The sequence below is a fragment of the Lates calcarifer genome, linkage group LG15, assembly GCF_001640805.2.
Source record: "Lates calcarifer isolate ASB-BC8 linkage group LG15, TLL_Latcal_v3, whole genome shotgun sequence".
NCBI lineage: Eukaryota > Metazoa > Chordata > Actinopteri > Centropomidae > Lates > Lates calcarifer.
Window position 1 is genome coordinate 3241119 of NC_066847.1, and position 16718 is coordinate 3257836.

The 16718-nt window shown below is 38.6% G+C and overlaps 1 protein-coding gene across 1 annotated transcript in view; it reads right to left on the minus strand.

Annotated features, from left to right (window-relative positions):
- scap (SREBF chaperone) overlaps positions 1-16718 on the minus strand; it is a 39361-nt gene that overhangs the window by 9573 nt on the left and 13070 nt on the right. The window contains 13 exon segments of the mRNA XM_018676112.2: positions 7045-7125; positions 7428-7594; positions 8390-8472; positions 8787-8872; positions 9241-9787; positions 10097-10212; positions 10439-10640; positions 13455-13604; positions 13715-14100; positions 14359-14571; positions 15223-15321; positions 15626-15720; positions 15905-16017. Of these exon segments, the coding sequence (XP_018531628.1) occupies positions 7045-7125; positions 7428-7594; positions 8390-8472; positions 8787-8872; positions 9241-9787; positions 10097-10212; positions 10439-10640; positions 13455-13604; positions 13715-14100; positions 14359-14571; positions 15223-15321; positions 15626-15720; positions 15905-16017 (2338 nt within the window).

Here is a 16718-nt window from a genome sequence, read left to right on the forward strand (position 1 = left end):
GACCCCTTACTATACTATGACATTTTTGGTGATTTTTGATCCCTTACTATACTATGACATTTTTTTGACCACTTTTGATCCCTTACTATACTATGACATTTTTTGACCACTTTTGACTCCTTACTATACTATGACATTTTTTGGTGATTTTTGACTCCTTACTATACTATGACATTTTTTGGTGATTTTTGACTCCTTACTATACTATGACATTTTTTTTGATTTTTGATCCCTTACTATACTATGACATTTTTTGACCACTTTTGACTCCTTACTATACTATGACATTTTTTGGTGATTTTTGACTCCTTACTATACTATGACATTTTTTTGACCCTATCTGATTTTTGACTCCCTTACTATACTATGACATTTTTTGGTGATTTTTCACGCGTTACTATACTATGTCACCTTGACTATACCATGGCATATCTTGAAGGTTTTTGACCCCTTACTATATTGTGATATAAGTTTTTTGATGCCATTTATTATACTATGACATTTGATTCAATGTGTTATTATACATACATTTTTTGATATCTGTTTATGCCTTATAATCCTATGACATTTTTACTGTTCGTATTGTTTGTAATTTTTTTATATCTTTATATATTGCCTTGTTTTATATCTTGTCTTTTTCATATCATGTCTATTTTTGCTCCTGCAACACATAATTTCTGTACTGTGGGACTAATAATGTTTTATCTTCCTCTTGCTCAAATAAATATTTCACTGAACACTGAATATTTTGTCGTCTATTCAATACTTTTTGAAAGTGATTATTTTTAGCCAGAGAGTTTAGGGTTACGGCTTTTAAGCAGAGATTAGGGTTAGGGTTAGCCGGGGTTAGGGTTATGGCTTTTAGCCAGAGATTAGGGTTAGGGTTACGACTTTTAGCCATTGTTAGGGTTACGGCTTTTAGCCAGAGACTAGGGTTAGGGTTAAGACTTTTAGCCAGGGTTAGGGTTACGGCTTTTAAGCACAGGTTAGGGTTAGGGTTACGGCTTTTAAGCACAGGTTAGGGTTAGGGTTACGGCTTTTAGCCAGAGATTAGGGTTAGGGTTACGACTTTTAGCCAGGGTTAGGGTTACAGCATTTATGCACAGGTTAGGGTTAGGGTTACGGCTTTTAGCCAGAGATTAGGGTTAGGGTTATGACTTTTAGCCAGGGTTAGGGTTACGGCTTTTAGTCAGAGACTAGGGTTAGGGTTACGACTTTTAGCCAGGGTTAGGGTTACAGCATTTAAGCACAGGTTAGGGTTAGGGTTACGGCTTTTAAGCACAGGTTAGGGTTAGGGTTACGGCTTTTAGCCAGAGATTAGGGTTAGGGTTACGACTTTTAGCCAGGGTTAGGGTTACAGCATTTATGCACAGGTTAGGGTTAGGGTTACGGCTTTTAGCCAGAGATTAGGGTTAGGGTTATGACTTTTAGCCAGGGTTAGGGTTACGGCTTTTAGTCAGAGACTAGGGTTAGGGTTACGACTTTTAGCCAGGGTTAGGGTTACAGCATTTAAGCACAGGTTAGGGTTAGGGTTACGGCTTTTAGCCAGAGACTAGGGTTAGGGTTACGGCTTTTAAGCACAGGTTAGGGTTAGGGTTACGGCTTTTAGCCAGGACTAGGGTTAGGGTTACGACTTTTAGCCAGGGTTAGGGTTATGGCTTTTAAGCAGAGATTAGGGTTAGGGTTAGGGTTAGCCGGGGTTAGGGTTATGGCTTTTAGCCAGAGATTAGGGTTAGGGTTACGACTTTTAGCCATTGTTAGGGTTACGGCTTTTAAGCACAGGTTAGGGTTAGGGTTACGGCTTTTAAGCACAGGTTAGGGTTAGGGTTACGACTTTAAGCCAGGGTTAGGGTTACAGCATTTAAGCACAGGTTAGGGTTAGGGTTACGGCTTTTAGCCAGAGATTAGGGTTTTAGCCACGTAACCCTAACCCTAACCTCTGGTTAAAAGCCATAACCCTAACCCTAACCTCTGGCTAAAAGTGGCAAAAGCTGTAACCCTAATCTCTGGCTACGAATGGCCTCTGGCTAAAAATAATCACTTTCATAAAATATTGACGAGACTGGCAAAATATTCAGTGTTTAGAAGTATTTATTTAAGTAAGTGTAAGATAAAATGTTATTAGCAGCAGAAAAAATAGAAAAAGGCATGATATCAACAAGACAGGATATAAAACAAGGCAACATATAAGGATATATAAAAATAATAAACAAGATGACAATAATGAACAGTAAAAATGTCATAGGATTACATGGCATAAACAAATATCAAAAAATGTTATTAATGCATTGAAAACGGTCAAATCAAATGTCACAGTATAGTAAGGAATCAAAAAATGTGAAAAAATGTCATAATATAGTAAGGGGTCAAAAATGGTCAAAAAATGTCATAGTATAGTAAGGAGTCAAAAATGGTCAAAAAATGTCATAGTATAGTAAGGAGTCAAAAATGGTCAAAAAATGTCATAGTATAGTAAGGAGTCAAAAATGGTCAAAAAATGTCATAGTATAGTAAGGAGTCAAAAAATCACCAAAAAATGTCATAGTATAGCTAAGGTGTCAAAAGCAGCCAAAAAATGTCATAGTATAGTAAGGAGTCAAAAAATGTGAAAAAAATGTCATAGTATAATAAGGCATCAAAAAATGTCATAGTATAGTAAGGCATCAAAAAATGTGAAAAAATGGCATAGTATAGTACGTCATCAAAAAATGTCATAGTATAGTAAAGCATCAAAAACCATCAAAAAATGTCATAGTATAGTAAGACATCAAAAATGGTCAAAAAATGTCATAGTATACTAAGGTGTCAAAAACGGCCAAAAAATGTCATAGTATAGTAAGGCGTCAAAAAATGTGAAAAAATGTCATAGTATAGTAAGGCGTCAAAAAATGTGAAAAATGTCATAGTATAGTAAGGCGTCAAAAAATGTGAAAAAATGTCATAGTATAGTAGTGCGTCAAAAAACGTGAAAAAATGTCATAGTATAGTAAGGCGTCAAAAAACGTGAAAAAATGTCATAATATAGTAAGGCGTCAAAAAATGTGAAAACATGTCCTAGTATACTAAGGCGTCAAAAAACGTGAAAAAATGTCATAGTATAGTAAGACATCAAAAATGGTCAAAAAATGTCATAGTATACTAAGGTGTCAAAAACGGCCAAAAAATGTCATAGTAAGGCGTGAAAAAATGTCATAGTATAGTAAGGCATCAAAAAATGTGAAAAAATGTCATAGTATAGTAAGTCATCAAAAAATGTCATAGTATAGTAAAGCATCAAAAACCATCAAAAAATGTCATAGTATAGTAAGGCATCAAAAACCATCAGAAAATGTCATAGTATAGTAAGGCATCAGAAACCATCAAAAAATGTCATAGTATAGTAAGGCGTCAAAAAATGTGAAAAAATGTCATAGTATAGTAGTGCGTCAAAAAACGTGAAAAAATGTCATAGTATACTAAGGCGTCAAAAAACGTGAAAAAATGTCATAGTATAGTGAGGCGTCAAAAAATGTGAAAAAATGTCATAGTATAGTAAGACATCAAAAATGGTCAAAAAATGTCATAGTATACTAAGGTGTCAAAAACGGCCAAAAAATGTCATAGTATAGTAAGGCGTGAAAAAATGTGAAAAAATGTCATAGTATAGTAAGGAGTCAAAAATGGTCAAAAAATGTCATAGTATAGTAAGGAGTCAAAAATCACCAAAAAATGTCATAGTATAGTAAGGAGTCAAAAATGGTCAAAAAATGTCATAGTATAGTAAGGCGTCAAAAAATGTGAAAAAATGTCATAGTATAGTATGGCATGAAAAAATGTCATAGTATAGTAAGTCATCAAAAAATGTCATAGTATAGTAAGGCATCAAAAACCATCAGAAAATGTCATAGTATAGTAAGGCGTCAGAAACCATCAAAAAATGTCATAGTACAGTAAGGCGTCAGAAACCATAAAAAAATTGTCATCCTATAGTAAGGAATCAAAAAATGTGGAAAAATGGCATAGTAAAGTGTCAAAAACCATCAGAAAATGTCATAGTATAATAAGGCATCAAAAAATGTGAAAAAATTTCATAGTAAAGTGTCAAAAACCATCAGAAAATGTCATAGTATAATAAGGCATCAGAAACCATAAAAAAAATGTCATCCTATAGTAAGGAATCAAAAAATGTGAAAAAATGGCATCAGTATAGTAAGTCATCAAAAAATGTCATAGTATAGTAAGGCATCAAAAAATGTGAAAAAAAAAAAATCATAGTATAGTAAGGCGTCAGAAACCATAAAAAAATTGTCATCCTATAGTAAGGAATCAAAAAATGTGAAAAAAAATGGCATAGTATAGTAAGTCATCAAAAAATGTCATAGTATAGTAAAGCATCAAAAACCATCAAAACATGTCATAGTATAGTAAGGCATCAAAAAATGTCATAGTATAGTCAGGCGTCAAAAACCATAAAAAAATTTCATTGTGTAGTAAGGCATCAAAAAATGTGAAAAAATGTCATAGTATAGTAGTGCGTCAAAAAACGTGAAAAAATGTCATAGTATAGTAAGGCGTCAAAAAATGTGAAAACATGTCCTAGTATACTAAGGCGTCAAAAAACGTGAAAAAATGTCATAGTATAGTGAGGCGTCAAAAAATGTGAAAAAATGTCATAGTATAGTAAGACATCAAAAATGGTCAAAAAATGTCATAGTATACTAAGGTGTCAAAAACGGCCAAAAAATGTCATAGTATAGTAAGGCGTGAAAAAATGTCATAGTATAGTAAGGCATCAAAAAATGTGAAAAAATGGCATAGTATAGTAAGTCATCAAAAAATGTCATAGTATAGTAAAGCATCAAAAACCATCAGAAAATGTCATAGTATAGTAAGGCATCAGAAACCATCAAAAAATGTCATAGTATAGTAAGGCGTCAAAAAATGTGAAAAATGTCATAGTATAGTAAGGCATCAGAAACCATCAAAAAATGTCATAGTATAGTAAGGCGTCAAAAAATGTGAAAAATGTCATAGTATAGTAAGGCATCAAAAAATGTGAAAAAATGTCATAGTATATAAGGCGTCAAAAAACGTGAAAAAATGTCATAGTATAGTGAGGCGTCAAAAATGGTCAAAAAATGTCATAGTATACTAAGGTGTCAAAAACGGCAAAAATGTCATGGTATAGTAAGGCGTGAAAAAATGTCATAGTATAGTAAGCATCAAAAATCATGAAAAAATGTCATAGTATAGTAAGGCGTCAAAAAATGTGAAAAAATGTCATAGTATAGTAAGGTGTCAAAAAATGTGAAAAAATGTCATAGTATAGTAAGACATCAAAAATGGTCAAAAAATGTCATAGTATACTAAGGCGTCAGAAACCATCAAAAAATGTCATAGTATAGTAAGGCGTCAAAAAATGTGAAAAAATGTCATAGTATAGTAAGGCGTCAAAAATTGTGAAAAAATGTCATAGTATAGTAAGGTGTCAAAAGCAGCCAAAAAATGTCATAGTATAGTAAGGAGTCAAAAAATGTGAAAAATGTCAGTATAGTAAGGCGTCAAAAATGTGAAAAAATGTCATAGTATAGTAAAGCATCAAAAACCATCAAAAATGTCATAGTATAGTAAGGCATCAGAAAATGTCATAGTATAGTAAGGCGTCGAACCATCATCAAAAAATGTCATAGTATAGTAAGGCGTCAGAAACCATAAAAAATTGTCATCCTATAGTAAGGAATCAAAAAATGTGAAAAAATGGCATAGTATAGTAAGTCATCAATAAATGTCATAGTATAGTAAGGCGTCAGAAACCATCAAAAAATGTCATAGTACAGTAAGGCGTCAGAAACCATAAAAAAATTGTCATCCTATAGTAAGGAATCAAAAAATGTGAAAAAATTTCATAGTAAAGTGTCAAAAACCATCAGAAAATGTCATAGTATAATAAGGCATCAGAAACCATAAAAAAAATGTCATCCTATAGTAAGGAATCAAAAAATGTGAAAAAAATGGCATAGTATAGTAAGTCATCAAAAAATGTCATAGTATAGTAAAGCATCAAAAACCATCAAAACATGTCATAGTATAGTAAGGCATCAAAAAATGTCATAGTATAGTCAGGCGTCAAAAACCATAAAAAAATTTCATTGTGTAGTAAGGCATCAAAAAATGTGAAAAAATTTCATAGTATAGTAAGGCATCAAAAAATGTGAAAAAAATTCCATAGTATAGTAAGGTGTCAAAAACCATCAGAAAATGTCATAGTATTGTAAGGTGTCCAAAACAGCCAAAAAATGTCATAGTATAGTAAGTCATCAAAAAATGTCAGAGTACAGTTAGGCGTCAGAAACCATAAAAAAATGTCATCATATAGTAAGACATCAAAAAATGTGACAAAATGGCATCATATAGTAAGGAATCAAAAAATGTGAAAAAAATGGCATAGTAATGTAAGTCATCAAAAAATTTGAAAAAATGTCATAGTAATGTAAGTCATCAAAAAATGGCATAGTATAGTAAAGTGTCAAAAACCATCAAAAAATGTCATGGCATAGTGAGGCGTCAAAAAATGTCATAGTATAGTACGGTGTCAGAAACCATCCAAAAATGTCATAGCATACTAAGGTGCCCAAAAACTGCCAACAAATGTCATAGTATAGTAAGTCATCAAAAATGTAATGGCATAGTAATGTGTAAAAAATGTAATAGTATAGTCCTCCTCTGGCTAACCCTAACCCTAACCCTCCTCTGGCTGAAAGAGGTTCAGGAGGAGGATTAGGGTTGGAGTTATCGTGTGGCTGAACCTCTTCTGGCTAATTTAGCTAGAGGAGGTTAATTTTTAGCCACAGGACAGTTCCAACCAGATAACATTCAGTTGTAGCCAGAGAAAGTTTCTGGTTAAAAATGTACATCCTCTGGCTAAAGCTGTGCCTCCTAACCCTCCTCTGGCTGACACTGTCCTGTTGCTAACACCGTGATCCCAACCTCAACTAAAACTGAACATCTTCTGGCTAAAATTCTACATCCTGTACTAGATGTAGTAGACGGAGGTGTGCCACTGACCTGGTCGATGTAGATGGCTGTGATTCCTCCAGAGTGACCCTGCAGGGTGAAGAGGCAGCACGAGTCCTCCAGACGATAAACCTGCACAACAATCACAGAGAGACAGGATTTCTAAGGACTGGACAGTAACATAAATAAGACTATTTATACTGTTTGTCTAGTGATGTTTACTGATATCTACAAATTCTGCATAATGCTTTGTGATTAATCACTTTGTCATATGTACTATATTTGGCATTAAAACACCAAAATGTGAATAAGACTAGTGTTAGTAACCAAAGTAACTAATAAATATACACTGTATATGTGTACAGTTTTGTCACTGAGGATCAAGGACTCTGATGCTTAACTCTTTGGTTAAATACAGAAAAGAAGTCTCTTACCCGCACTGTGTGGTCCTGGCTGCCGGTGACAACCCTTCCAGCGGCTGCTCGCAGCACCGTGATCGGCTTCTGGTGAGCACACTGTATTGAGCGTGTGAGCTGGAGGCTGATCACATCCTCACTGCTGTAACAGGGAGATGGAGGCATGCTGCCCCGCCCAGGGGCACCTGCAGAAGGAGGGCAAAAGGAAGATTTTTTAGCAATACACAATAGATAAAATATAGAGTTTAAATAAAGTTTGATCTATTTCAGAATCAGAATCAGAATCAGTCTTTATTGCCAAGTAAGTTTGCACATACAAGGAATTTGTCTTGGTATATTGGTGCTAAAAGACAGTTATAGTAATTAAAAAAAAGAACAAAAAGCAAAAACTATATTTGCAAGGAACATAAATATACATAATTAAAATGTGTTAAAGTGTAGAGTGCAAATGTTTGAAGGTGGCAGTGATTGTCCGGAGAGATGTGCGTTAATGTAACGTCTAGTGGGGGGTGGGGAGATTATAGTCTGTGACAGTGTGTGTGTGTGTGTGTGTGTGTGTGTGTGTGTGTGTGTGTGTTGGGGGGGGGGGCTTGATCTTGTTGAGGAGCCCAGTTGCAGAGGGAAAGAAACTGTTCTTCTGGCGTGAGGTCTCCGTTTTGATGGACCGCAACGTGCTGCCAGAAGGGAGTGTCCTGAAGAGTTTAATCCCTAACGGTAACTATTTGCAGATGCATGAAATTTTTAGAATCACTAGATTACAATTACAATTAAACAACAAAATAAAACTGTTAAGATTACTAGGCAACAAAGGGTATAGAACCTAATGAAAAAGGTTGGCATGCTTTTTGTTGTCTTATGGCCATGTAGCTAACCCCATACAACAATTTAACACTGAAAAAGACAATAACACGAACTTAAAATATACAGAAACACACAAATGATGCATAGAAACACATCATTAGTATGTTGTTGAGTCTCACCTCTGTACTGTAGCAGACCCAGAGGTTTGTTTATCTCAACAGTGAAGAAATCTAGAGACCCATTCAGTCGAGCCGCTACGATTCTGAGGAGGGAGAGGAGAAACATGGAGTCTCAGGATCAAGTACACTCAGCTTGTCTTACTTTACCATTACACACGTGAAACACCACAACGCTTTTCACTGCAACGTGAGAATGAGCTTGTACCCAGAGACTGTGTCAGTGTAGTGATTCATATCAAATTATACTTCAGGTGTTCATCTAAATTTAGTACATTTGAATTGTCTTTAGTTTTATGTTCATTTAGAGGCAGCTATCTGGCAATGCACTTAAATAAAACCAGAAACAAATAAAGATGTGGTACCAAAAAAACAAAATTGTCCCATTTTCTGTGTGTACCTGTTGTTGAGGAAGGCTAGAGCTGTGATCCCCGAGATGCCATCTTCATTATTGCAGCGTAACGACCCCTCCACAGCATCCCACAGCTGTAATCAGGCATTCATTTTACAGTTATCATATAGTGTATGTAGCATTGTATTCTTTTAGTTGTTTTATTCTGCATGACAGAAGAAGAAAGAGTTTAATATCTCTCCTAAAGTCAGCACTAAGCTGCTGTTCCTCTCTTTGCCTTATCAGCCATTCATTTAATGATTGGAAAATTATGTCTTAAAATAGAGGTGCAGAGACTCAAAAGACAAAAAACATATTAAAATCTCTACCTAAATATGCGGTGAATCTTTTAAATTAAACAAACATTTGGTCATCATCATGACCTGAAAAAACAAACAGCTCAGGCATGTAAATCTAGACTGCATCTTTTCCAAGTTATAATTACAGGTATTATTTTACACACCTCCAGTTTACCACTGCTCCTCCCAGCAGCTATCAGATTTCCTCTCAGCTCCATTGCCCAGACAGAGCTTTCCCAGTCTGCCGTCGCCTGCGTCCCTGCTGTGGAGGCCCTCTCCTGGGTTAAAGGTGTGATTGCATCCCCTATGCTGGGTCTTCTCTGGAGTTGAGCTCCTGAGGGTGGCGAGGATGAGGCTGAGGAGGGAGATGGGTAGGCAGAGGGCGAGGGGGGCTCATGCTCCATGTAGGCGCGCTCCACCAGGCCTCCAAAGTCAAACCCTGCCCTGGGTGGGGTGGAGAGGTGGGAGGGTGGCTGGCAGGTGAAGTTGGTGTCAATGAGTGGGGTAAGATCAGGCTGGTCGGTGAATAGAGTCGGCCGTGCAGGAGCAGTGCGGCGTCTCAGCGGGTAACCCTCATCCTCTGACAGGCCATCACCACTGATGGAGCGGTCGCAACCTTCAGAGCCTAAACCCTCTGGCTCTGCAGCTCCACTCATGCTGTCCCAGCCATCCCGCTGCTCCCAGCAGCCACTGCTGCTGCTCCGCCTCAGCCTGAAACCAAGACCAGTTAGGGTTAGCTACAAGGAACCATCAAATACTTCTGAGAGTTCTTGAGATTCATAGATACATTGGTCTGCCTGGTAGTATTCATCAGCATATGTGATAAATGAGAGCATTATTTTACACGTTTTTTTCTGTAAACATAAATTATATAGAAATTAAAATCAAAGGGTGCAGAGAAGCTAGACACCAAAATTACATTCACAGCTAGAAGAAAGTTTGAAAAGGGTTTGCTCTGACAAAGACAGAGGACAGAGTGACAGTTAAAGCAACTTATTAAGTTAATTTTGTCTGTCTCACCCGTGGTTTGGGATGACAGTCAGACAGTCCCCAGTCTGGGCATCCCAAACACGAATCTGTCCAGCCAGACAGCAGCTAGCTAGCAGCATCCCGTCACTGGCCAAACACTCGATATCCTGCAGGACAGAAAGGCAGGGCATGAACCAGCTTCATCAAAACAGACACAAAGAGAGACTTTTAGTCTTTTGTCCAAATTTCAAAGTCAGAAATTTTCTGATTCTATTCATAGAAGCTTTAAATACACTTAAGGTTGTCTGATGATAGCTGTGATTTTTCTGACCAATTTAATCTAGGTTTATGGTGTGTATTTGTGGAGTTTTCACTATTGGAACCCATTCTCACCATACTGTGGCCTCTCAACAGCAGTGGTGAGATCTCACTGACAGGCGGAGAGTAGCCATAATCATCGCAGGGCAGGTCCCCTCGGCGCCGGCGCCCGTGGGCTACACCATTTTGTCCATAGTTACGTGGGCAGAGAACCCGGTAGAGACAGAAGAGCAGTAGAACCAGCAGGACACCCGCTGCCAGGCCCAGAGCTGCCACCCTGGACAGGAAGAGAAACAAAGGAGGAGGGGAAATCATTTTTCTTGTATTAAACTAAAACACACTTGTTCTCTGCAGCATCGCCATTGTCAACATTTATACCATTATACACATTTACACTGTAGAACTGCACAGTACGACCACAGCCTTCTACTGGTCACATTTTCACTTCCTCACCACAACTGTTTCATGAATTCACCCCATGACTGTAACACAATCACTTTGATATTAATAATATACAAAATAACAGGCACAACTCTGTCTTTACTATCAGATCTCTACATCCTGACATGTAGATGTAAAACAACCTTCATCATATAGGATCATTCACACCCTCTTCCTAATTCATTCAAACTTGTAAAATCCTGTTATAAAATCTCATAAACTCATTAATTCCCACTGTTATTAACATGATAAACAAACTATAAGAGAATCAGTTCTCTAACACTTGCACATATCTGCAAAGTTGTAAAGCCAACTGTTAACACTGAGTTTATTTACAAAATAGACTCTTATTTTCAAACCTAAATTTGTTTTTAATCTATAGCTACTGTGTTAGCCTTGTTTGTATGAGGACAATAACATTTTTATGATTCCTGCCGTATAATCTGATCTGATTATCAATTATAGAGCCTACAGCACTATAAAGAGCCGGTACATGTGGGCTGACTTAAAAAAGGAAAAAAAAAAGCAAAGTGACAGTTCTTAGTAACTACTGACAGCTCTGACTTGTCTGTGCTGGCAAAAACAAACATCTGCCTGCTCTACTATTTGTGGAGGAATGTGGCATAAGTGTGATGATGAAACCTGCCAGAGGAGTGAGACTTACTCTGCCTGAAATACCAGTCCACAAAAAACTGGTCTCAAACAAGTTGTTTTTTGTTGTTACTGTAAAAAAAACTGTATTTTTCATACAAGTGGACAGAGGTGCAGATGTTTGGATGGATGAGTCTGATTTGTGCCAGCCTAAACAAACTGAGCTTAACAAATCAACACTCTGGAAACACCCATTCAGAGTGCACATTCAAGTGTGTTCAGACCCGTTTATCCTTGACTACAGAGTGAAGATCAAATCTGATCTTGGCAGCAGCTAAGCTCTACCCTGTCGAGCTGCATATGGTGCTGCAGCACGTACACAAAAATCTGATTCGAAGACAGTGCCTGGAAATATTCTGTTCTCAGTACTCGAACAACAGACTATAGCACTATATTGTGTTTCTAGCAGTTAAAATCTATGTTTTAGAACAATGAAGAGCATTCATCTCTTTGCTGTTATACATTTATGTTACTGAAAAATACACAAGGAAGCACATCATGTTCCTTTGGAGTTTAAGAGGCTGCGTCAGTTACCTGCTTATGTACATTTTTAGTGCAACATTTACAATAACAGGTTCTTGCTGTTCCCCAGATTTAACAGATTAACTCCCACTGTCTGTTTGCAACAAACTTTGATGGAAAAAAGAACATTCTGTGGTAGTGATTAAAAAACCACACATTTAAAACCGCATCTCTCACGGTGATGCAACCAGCTCCGAACAAGGTTGTAACAGCGTATTTGCCTTTATCACACTGGCCTTTCTCTCTGTCTCAGGGTCATCTAAACAAGCCATAAACTCAGCTGCCACTTCCCCACTGTGAAGGTCACGACCCTGACCCAACTTCAGCTGATAACCTTCATATCTACTGTCCAAAGATGAAACGGAGAACTCAACCTTCCACCTGGCGGTTAGCTTGACAACACACAGCCTTACACAACACAGCACTGAAAGCTGATTGAAAACTCCAGACCCTGATGCTGGTGGTGAGATGGTCAGAGAGATAGTGTACAGTGATAAATCTGTCATAAAATGGTAAAAGTAAAATTGAAGTAATATTAGATTATATGGTGCAAACTTCAAGAATAAATGGCTTACTGCCCTACTCCTGGGTATCTCACCTGCAGGAAAAACTGTCAGACACTGCAAGCCGGTCAAATAAGTTCAAGAAATATCTCAAAACCAAGCAAAGAAAAAATTCAGGAATTAGCATATGTAATTGTTCTGGTTAAGAACAGAGACAATACAGGATAAACCATCTTCCTTTCCATTGTTACATCAGAGATGACTGGAATCTTAAAGGCAACCAGTCAACCAGGCTGGTCCAGTCAGAGATAATAAGCTCTCCCTTTCTCTTTGATCTGTTTCTGCTTTAGAGAACATAACAATCACTCCAGTGACACTTGACACAGTGAACTTCTTAGATCCCTAAGTCTAAGATGTAGCCTCTCTTTTATTCCCTTCATCTGGAAGTAAAAGAAAAAGGCTCCTCAACACAGCATTTCTAAATATTTTGTGTAATTTTTGCTTCAATGACCATAGCTTGAGAGCATATAATAGTGCTTCATCAGAATATGTGCCATTATTGCCATGCCAGAGATAGTCTTTAACCTGTGCTAGTTACAAATGTGTGAACTCTATATGACTGTGGCCCCAGATCACCTTGGACTCTAGTTTACTGCTCAAACTCCAGCTGAAGGACTGATGCAGAAAGGAATTCCACAGAGGTTTCAAAGTCCACAGTACAATTAGGTCAATGACACCCTGGTAGAAAGACTCAAGGCCAGAGACCTTTAAGTTCTGTGGCCTGAGCTTACACTGGAGTCTTAATAATGTTATAATTTATGATAACTTTCTTTGCCAAACTGACCAATTTATAGCAGTGTCAAAAACTAAATATAATATTCCCTATCATACCAGGTTTGACATGTTTTCATTCATTGATTCAGCCTGTTAAGTTTTTGTATTCATGAGGAAGTTGTGTGTGTTTGAGTACTGACTTGTAAAGGGTGAGGTCAGTCTGTAGATCTGCAGAGACTTTGGGAATGGGTGGTGGAGGATGTCTTGTATCCTGAGGGTGACGTGTTTCGATGGCCTCTTGAGGGCTCAGGTGAACGGTGACAGGAATGACTGGCAGGATGCTGATGTACCTGAACACGGACAGACAATAAATAAAAACACAACTTTTAAAATCTAAAAGCAAACACAGTTCAACTCACTGTGCCTGATGAACACAAAGTAAGTCGCCTGCACCACTCACCTCTTGGCTAAAGTGATGTTGTAGTAGCTAAAGAGTGATGGCCAGTGCCTGAAGGACAGTCTCCTCCAGCCCTCCTCGTCCTCTGCCCCCCAGGTGATCTGAGGCACCGCAGGTGGGGCCTGTGGGAGGGACCCTGCTCTGGCTGCGCCGTGGTGGCCCTGCGATTGGTTCTCAGGTAAAGGAGTTGGATCTGGTGCAGGGTGGATACTGAGGGTGCTGGTGGGATCTCCACCACGGAAGACAGGGGCCACTCCCAGGTGAGGAGGCAGGCCACCTCCTCCAGGATCTCCTAGAGGGCTTTGCTCAGATACCTGGGCAGCCAGGTAGGTGCGGATCCCGGCTGGGTCGGTATAGACGAGGATGCCGATCCAAATCACAGTGCCAACCTGGAAATGAAGCAAATACAACTTAATAATCAGTCAGTGAATTACCTGAGATTTCTGCTTGAGTTGCTCTGACAAAGGCAATCATTCAGATGTCAGCTTGAGAGCCACACTGGTTTCACTGAACAAATAACAATTTGAAAGTGAATGATCAGTCTTTGTTTTCCTTTGTCACATTTGTACAATAAGAATGCAATTAACAACACAATGGATCCACACACACAAAGCACAGGGACAGTGTAGGACAATCCATCCCCTCACCATGATGATTCGCTGAGCCAGGCGTGTACGGGCCAGGAAGTACACCACACGCAGCCTCTTGGGGAGCCTAAGGTTCCTGAATGCTGGGGTTTGGAGGGTGATTGTGTGGGGGGAGGGTCGTGGTGGAGGGGGGACCTCGCGTGTGCGCAGTGGGCCTGGCTTCGGCGGAGGCAGCCCCGCTTCAGCCGGCAGGCGGCGGTTCAAGTCAGCCAGCTGGAGGGGAATGAGGGGGTTCAGACAATTTTTACTGATCGGTTTTTAACAATTTTTACTCAAAGTCATGTAGATCTGAGGCCAAACAGAGGATGGAGTTTGATTGCTGCCAAAAACAACACTAGCTGATTTTATTGATTAATCCTCCTTCTCTGCCGCCAAGTCTACAACTTTGATCATAAAACGATGCTAAATACTCTCTGGCTCCAGCCAGTCTGAATGTTTCCTACTTTCCAGGTACAACTGTATTAACCACATAATTTATATAATCCACATATTCTTCAGAAGAATTAAGAGTTTAAGGGATCTTTAATTGTATTTTCTGTATATAAATGTATAGGTTTATGGTGCTAATACTCATTTAGCCAGGCACTGAGCTTAATAGCAGTGAAAGGTTTCAGTATGTGTGTGACAGGAAAAAGAACCAACAAAGGAACATTAAGAGGTTTTAACTAAGAAGTGCAAATGTAGAAAAACAGTAATCTGAAAACTATGTGGGGAATGTATGTGGGTCTGTGACCACCACCTGACCTCTTCTACGCACTATATCTGCTCATGAGGAAGATACAAGTTACTACCTACAAGTTACAAAATCTTAGCATGTGTGTATGACTTGGCTGTGTGTGCGTGTGTGTGTATGTGAGTTCTCACCTCCATGCGGCGGATGTCTATAGATAGTACTGTGGTGAAGAAGAACATCTGCAGGAAGAAGTCAGACACCAGCCCAACAACAGCAAACAAACAGAACTCCTACAAAAAAACACAGAAACCAGAGTGTGGCATGATGACTAGCTAGCCTGATACAGCAGCTGCACACTGCTCATTTCTAAAATGCCTTGGTTTGCATCTTAAAACTGAGCAATACAGTAGCTCGCTGTTAACAGTAGTTCTAGATAGTTCTGGTAGTTTTGTCATGTTTTACAAGTAGAACACACAGTGCCTAATGGGAAAAGAAAGATGTGTATTTTCATACTGCATGTAAGTATTTAAATTCTCTCTCAGATTTTGAGTCTTTGTTTCTGCTGATGGAACAATTCAAACACTTGTCTGTTACCTGGATGGCTGGCACCAGAGTAAAATATCCAATGAGGATGATGCACAGCTCAGTGGCCATGTTCTTCATGATAGACCAGCTCTCATTACTAAGGCCTGCAGAAAGAAAGTAATACATCAACATGTCAATTTATGCACTAAGAGAGTAAGCTAAGTTCAGTAGCCTTTGAACCTTGAGAAAAGAACAGGATAATTAGCAAAACATTCCAATGACTAAGCATTTGGTAGCTGGTCTTCCTGTATCTGAAACAAATGCACTCAGCACACGCTCTGCTCTCACCCTGAGCAATGCGGAGTTTGACCTCGAGGTCAACAGGTGTGGAGACCACAGACTTTGTGAGGACCAAGACATTCTCCAGGCCGATCACCACCACCAGGTAAGGAAAAATCTCCCTGCAGAGAGAGAGATAACAGGGCCGGTCTCACTTCTGAGTGTCTGTTTGCATAAAGAGTACAGATTATCTTCTCTTGCCATGTTAGCGTGTTTTGGAACCTCTCTCTCAAAATGGTTACTTTATATAGTAAGAGGAAAGTGAAGAGAATCATGTCATTTATTGATCACAGTGATGGATGGATCTCAAAATGAATATGACACTGATGATTAAAAAAAATAAAAGTTTTATCTTCCTGTCAGAGTGGCTGCCAGAAAAAAGCAAAGAAATCAATCATGTTCAGAATTACTTATTAATATTTGACAACTGTCTTCTGGGAAAGTCCCCTCTGCAGTGTATCGAGAGATTAGTTTGAGGGTAAGCTCGTGCTATAGAAGTATGTGTATAACTGGGTCACAGAGGAGTCAACAGTCTGTATGTTACATCAGATGAACTCACTAACACGGTACGTAATAAATAAACACACACACACACACACAACCTATCACTACCACTATCTCAGCCAACCATGAGTTGACACGATGTGAAGTTTGCATGCATTGCTTGGTAATGCTGACCTTGATGTGTGTTTATGCAAAACACACGATGTACAAGAACAGCCCATGGTGGACTTGCATGGATCTTGGTCAGTGGTTGGACAACAGTATGCTGTTATCACGCCACGATGTCTGCTTTCTAACAATCCTCAAATGATTGGACAAC